At 36.1% G+C, this 6122-nt stretch overlaps 1 protein-coding gene across 2 annotated transcripts; it reads left to right on the top strand.

Moving 5' to 3' along the window:
• Positions 1–1210: 1210 nt before the first annotated feature.
• Positions 1211–5190, top strand: LOC113361419 (single myb histone 5-like). 2 transcript variants are annotated; one of them, XM_026604671.1, is made up of 8 exons: positions 1211–1365; positions 2058–2283; positions 2459–2730; positions 2821–2905; positions 3228–3311; positions 3724–3891; positions 3949–4170; positions 4848–5190. In XM_026604671.1, exons 2-8 carry the CDS (start codon positions 2134–2136, stop codon positions 4860–4862), a joined length of 996 nt encoding a protein of 331 aa, XP_026460456.1. In that variant the 5' UTR covers positions 1211–1365; positions 2058–2133; the 3' UTR covers positions 4863–5190. The 2 variants fall into 2 exon arrangements, with proteins under 2 accessions (XP_026460456.1, XP_026460455.1); XM_026604670.1 differs by having other exon boundaries at positions 3724–4170.
• Positions 5191–6122: the final 932 nt, after the last annotated feature.

Here is a 6122-nt window from a genome sequence, read left to right as displayed (position 1 = left end):
CAAACTCTCTAAAATAAGGATGCTCAACTATAGTGATTGGATAACCATGTTTAGCAATCATTTTGGCAACTAGTGTCCTAGTAACAACAGGATCAAACTTCCAATTTGCTAACTTGGTTTGAGCATTACCTGTTTTGAGAGAAGTAATCTTGCTTTGTCCTTTCTTATTGTCAGCTTTTCTTTGCAGATTTTGGCATGGTAATGCAAGCGGCTGGTTCCTTGGTTACTGGGAGCAGGTATTCTCTTGTGACAGTGTTTGCATTCAGCTATCAGTACCCCAACCTCCTTCCCACCTTTTACTGTCTTCTTTCCAACCTTCCTTTCAAAATCAACCCATACATCATACCTTACTGAGCGCATTTTTTTTTCTCTTCAACTATAACTGGGTCTTCATCTACTTCTACATCTTCTTCTTCTTTTTTCTCTAGGACGAATTACAGGTGTAATAGAAGCAGGTGTTGAATTCACTCCAGAAGCTTGAACTTGGTTGGATGCAGCAGCAGCAGCAGCAGGTAAATGTGATGCAACTGAAATAGAGAGATTTTGTGAAGACCCAACATGGTTTGATGCTCCTCTTTCGCTTTGGGACATGATTAATTTCACAAATATGAAATTGTGAACCCTAATTTCAGAAACCCTAAATTGAAATTGAGTTTTGAAGATTGAAATTAAACTCAAAGAAAATTGAAGAAGAGAACCCTAGTTTCTAATCAGTAATCACACAGAGAAGATGATGATTTCTAAGGCAGAGAAGACGATGCTTGATTCAGCATCCGTAGTTTCTCTCTTTTTCTCTCTGAGAACTTCTCTGTTGTGTCGAAACTCGAAGTGAAGAACAGAAGAATGAGATGAGATAAACCAAACAATACTGTCAATACATAACGTATAAAAATTTACACGTGCAGTACGCACGTTAGCGGATAACGGAACTAAACCTAACGGAAATAGGCTTTGCCACTACCGTTACGTTAAGAAGGGATTATCCGTTAGCTTATCGGTATCGGATATCCGTTTACCGCTATGTCGGATGGTAGCAGTAACGGCTAACGGATTATCGGTATCGGATAACGGAAAATCGGTATCTGGAAGAATACCTTAACCTCACTTTTTTATTTTCCTAAAATCAAGGAAGGTTTAGTAATCCTTATCCAGGATTGGAATTGCAGTGAGACAAACACATTTTAACAGTTTTTTACTGGATAACCCAACCTAGGATGGGATATCCAGGATACCAAACACGACCGGAAGGTATAAAGAGGAAAAAAAGGAAACCAAATTCCTATATATTTATATTTATATGATTTTGATCAAAGAGTAGAACAACACCCCTTTCCTATTCCGGAACAATTTTCAGCTTCCTCAAAGGTAATCGTCTAAATCCTTTCCATCTTCTTCAATATTTTGATCAGTTGAACTGTTTGATTCTGTTGATCCCGATGATTAGTAAATTTTATTCTTTTCGTTAATTGATGCTTTTAGGGTTTGATTGTGCACAATTCTGTTTTGGTGATGTAATTTATGGTACTGTAGATATAGAGAAAACGTTTAATTGAGTGACATTGATGAATTTCTTTATCCATGGTGGTGGATGAGAAAGTAATTTTATACATGGTGATGTTAATTAACAACTAGTAGCAGTAAGAGACCATATAAGCCCTAAGAGTGATTCTAAGTAACTTGGTCATATGCACCAAGACAAGTTTGACAGAATGTGCCTGTCAAAGGTTTTAGAAGGATAGGCATGAACATCAAAAAGGGAAGAGATAGCATGTTACAGTTTATATCATGTAGAGGGACAACTCATATGGAGAAACATCAAAAAGGGAAGAGATAACATGTTACAGTTTATATAATCTGACGACATTTACTAAAACTTTCCGTTTTTCCTTACTTCGGCCTTTCAAATTTCCTTCCATGTTTGAGTTTTAATTGATTACGTCCGTATTAGTTTAATTTTTTTCCTCCTAAAATTGGACTCTCGTGTTCTAATTCGTTTGGCATTATTAACTTTTTTTTTAATTGAAGCTAATGAACTTAATTTGCCGACATGTGTACAGGTTGGTCTTTCAATATTGATCGGACAAAGTTATCCTAGTCGATTTTAACTTGGAATAAATTGAAGTGTTCAATTTGATGGGCGCGCCTAAACAGAAGTGGACTGCAGCCGAAGAAGCAGCCCTTAGAGCTGGAATACTTAAACATGGTCTAGGAAAATGGCGCCAAATACTGAAAGACCCAGAATTCAGTGGTATCTTAATTCTGCGCTCAAATGTGGATCTCAAGGTATTACTTTGAATTCTTGTTGAGTTATAATATAGCTCTTTTAAGCTGAGTTTTTTGTTTTGTAAGTTCTACTTTTTAAAGATTCTTTCCACTTCTTAAATTTTATCACATTTCTTATCCTTTTCAACTTCTTAAATTTGCACTTCTTACACTAATGTGGTTCAACTCTTGATAGGATAAGTGGAGAAACATCCAAGCACCAAGATCATTTTCGTCAGCTGACAGACCAGATACACTTTATAGACCTGAAACCCCTGACCTGAGCAGAGCTAGGTCAGGTTATGAGAAAAGTCAACTCAAGGTAGAGCCTTATGAAAGTCCTTTCGCCCTTAGTTGGGAAGCTCGAAGTTGGGAAGCTCAAAGCGATGATGACATTGTTGACGTTAAGCCAATTCCAGTTGCTGTTGAGACCTTGTCAGAGTCTGGTTCAACACAATCAAATTTAAGGTCTGTTACATCACATTGCTATGTTAGAATTATTGCTGATGTGCAATGGACCTGATTTTGACAAATTTTGTGAATTTATCATGTTTGTAGGCTGGACAGTCTTATAATAGAAGCTATAGCCAATCTTAAGGAGCGTAATGGGTCTAACAGGACTTCTATTGCAACCTACATAGAGGTACTTCTTTTCCTTGCACTTTTTGTATTTAATATTAAATGTGAAATTATCTGTAGATGAAATAAGCTAAATTAACCTAGTAGTGGTTATAGTGCTAAACCAATGTTACTACAAATGGTTTGCAATGTTGCAGGGATTTAAAATGATAAGTTCTTAGTTTAGCCATTGCAAGCATAGCTTCTTTTATCCGAATTTTTTTAATGTAAAATGGTGGAACGTTTACGTATTCGGTCTTAGAGCAAGCACACGAGCATTTATACGTATCACACAGCAAATTTCTAGATTAATTTCCGATAATGTTGTTGCTTTTTTTCTTGTTTAGGATCACTATTGTGCGCCACCAAATTTCAGAAGGATCTTGTCAGAAAAGCTCAAGCGTTTTATTGCAAGTGGAAAATTGATAAAGGTCATTACTCGCACTTCCAAAATTAATTAGGGTAAATAGATCTCATGCTAACTGGCCCACTCATATGGTGAATTGCAAGCATGGTTTCTAGCTGATTAAATTAAAAGTTTGTGGACTAGTAAAGTTCCATAGATCTCTCATCTGTTGTTTCTTCTGTTTTTACTTTCCAGTAGAACTAACTAAAATCATAAACCATCTTAAATGCGCGAGTTGATGGAGACGGTCGAAAAAATTGTTTTCACTATATGGTATATCCTCTTCACATGTTGAAGAACCAAGAACCAAGCCAATATCAACTACTTGAAATGTAGGGTTAGAGACTCAAAAAGAAAAACAGAAAAGGAATTGAAAGTAGTGTATCTTTATCAAGTATCTTTGCCTTATTTTATTTTTCCCATTTCTGCCTTCACAGGTAAATCGCAATTACAGAATTGCATCAAACTCAGTTTCCTCAGTTTCCTTTGAGAAAAGCAAAACATGTGAGATGCGACTCCTGGAGGCCAAGCAAGATGACTCTCCCAACATAGATAAAGAACCTGAGAGGATGGTCCCAGAGGCCAAGCAAGATGACTCTCCCAACATAGTTAAAGAACCTGAGAGGATGGTCCCAGAGGCCAAGCAAGATGACTCTCCCAACATAGATAAAGATGGTGATAAAATCATCACTAGGACATGTATTAATACAGAATTGGCAGAAATGAGGTTCATGACAGCACAGCAGGCTTTTGCAGCGGCTGCTCGAGCAGCGGCAGCGGCAGATGAGTGGATGGCAATAGCTGAACAGGCAGCAATGGAGGCAGAGGCAGCTGAAGCTGATGCAGAAGCAGCAATGATGACTTTGAGAGCCAGGAATGCATCGGTACTATTCTTAAGCTGATAATTTGTTTCTCTCTTTCTTTATTTACCGTTTTCGTCGCATCTCTTTCGAATGCTCAGCTGTATCATTCTTGAGTAATTAAATATTTTTGCACTTCTTAATTTCACAAAGGATAGGATAGAGAATCCCGATGTAGTTATAGCCCCAAAATGCGGGGATGCTGTAGGTATCTATAAGAGGGGCCATACCAACCTGGTGTTTCAATCCTGTGAGGACTGTGTTAGTTAAGTTGGGGTACATGTGTTCTTTCATCTTCTTTCTTTCTGAGAATTTTTCTCAAATTGTTTTAAAAGCATTAGAGATAGCATTTAGATCGTGAGTTACCATTTTATTAATTTAGGTTTCAAGAGGATTTTTGGCTCATGTGACTAAGACTCTTACACACCACCTTATAAGTGGGCAAAGTTGGACTCTAGGAAGAAGTTCCCGTTTTCAGTTCATGAAGGTTTAAGGACCCACCAGGCACCAATAATAAGATTTACTAGAGAACCAGTTTGTTATCGTTTGTTCGATGTGGTCAATAATTTATACCATATACAGTGTGAAAATTGTGCTGTTTTCTTTTTCTTTGTTTCTACCGGCTCTTTTATTTTTCTTTTTGAAATGAGATATTTTCTATGTGGTCTTTTAGCTGATTCACATGTTGCAACCATGTACAGGTAGCTTGTGCTTGAAGGGGGCATTACATGCAAGCCATGGAGATGGATGAGCATTAATGGTGGACGCTATTTCAACTACTGATCTGCTTTTTAGTGCTGTTATGCTGACCAAGCCTGTATATATAGGAATAATATTTTGTATAGCTAGTACAATAGAGGATTCATGTCCATGAAGGGGCTAACTGAGGCTCTAGCCCGGCTTTTGATTTAACCCAAATCATTTTTAGTAGAGAGGATTTGTGCTAAATTAGATTTTATTCAATTTTACTTGTTATAAGTTCATGTAATAGGCAACACCAGCTTATTTTTAGCCCATTTGATTTCAATCCATGCTGTTACTGTATTAACTTATCTTTTCGACACCTTTGCTAAGAATACTTTTTTTTATAATGTTTATAATTTCCTATCATCTCATTATATTTTTGTATTCAACTTTTTTATTTGTTTTTTTTTTCTTGTGTTCCCTCACTTCCAAAGATTGCAAATAGTATCTAGCGATCCAGCGATCCCCTTCATTGTTATTTTTTCCATCAATTTCAAAAGTTAGTTGACTCGTCAACAATATACACGTGGCTAGGACAATTCTTGTTTTTAGTGAACTAGCCAAAATATCATCATGCCAAAACGCCAGATTTTTTTTTTTTTTTTGTGAACCATGCATGTGCAAACAAATCTCAACCTAAATCAAATAAATCAACGACGGAGATTCATATGCACATAAGCCCACCATTTGTGCGAGAAAAGACTTTACAAATTTGGAGATGAATTTGAGCTCGGTAATTTCAAAGAAAAGTGACGATACTCAACACAAGATCCTAAAACCAAAATTCAATATTTTTTAGACTAGAAAATATATGCTTACCATATCACAAAGGTTTACAAATCACTAATTGTTATATTAGTAAAATATATGAATGTATTCTAGCTAATTTAGTAGTCAACTAAGAGTGATTGGTTTATGAGTTGGAATACAATTGGTATTTGTTGAATTCAGAAATGTTCTTTGAATATCTTTGGGAATTTCGGAAATGGTAATACATTGTCTTCCGCTCAAGCCTTGATCATAACACTATAAGTAGTGGAGCTTGTATTCTTACAAACTCATTTGTTGGCACACTGCCTAATCGTTTGTGTGGATGTATGTTATATTAATAAAGTATATGGATATATGCTAACTAATATTAGTTGTCAATTAAGAGTGATTTCAGTTTATAAGTCGGAATAAAATTGGTATTTTTTGAATCCGAAAATAATATTTTTTGAGTATCTTTGGGA

The sequence above is a fragment of the Papaver somniferum genome, chromosome 3 (genome assembly GCF_003573695.1).
Source record: "Papaver somniferum cultivar HN1 chromosome 3, ASM357369v1, whole genome shotgun sequence".
Taxonomy (NCBI): domain Eukaryota; kingdom Viridiplantae; phylum Streptophyta; class Magnoliopsida; order Ranunculales; family Papaveraceae; genus Papaver; species Papaver somniferum.
The sequence above is the reverse complement of the archived record's forward strand: the minus strand, read 5'-3'. Positions and strand labels throughout refer to the sequence as shown.

Bases quoted from the DNA above. Each gene is read 5' to 3' on its own strand.
- LOC113361419 (XM_026604670.1), top strand. From the start codon at position 2,134: ATGGGCGCGCCTAAACAGAAGTGGACTGCAGCCGAAGAAGCAGCCCTT. The intron at 2,731-2,820 runs GTCTGTTACATC...TCATGTTTGTAG, and splicing joins TCAACACAATCAAATTTAAG to GCTGGACAGTCTTATAATAG. The intron at 2,906-3,227 runs GTACTTCTTTTC...TTTCTTGTTTAG, and splicing joins CTATTGCAACCTACATAGAG to GATCACTATTGTGCGCCACC.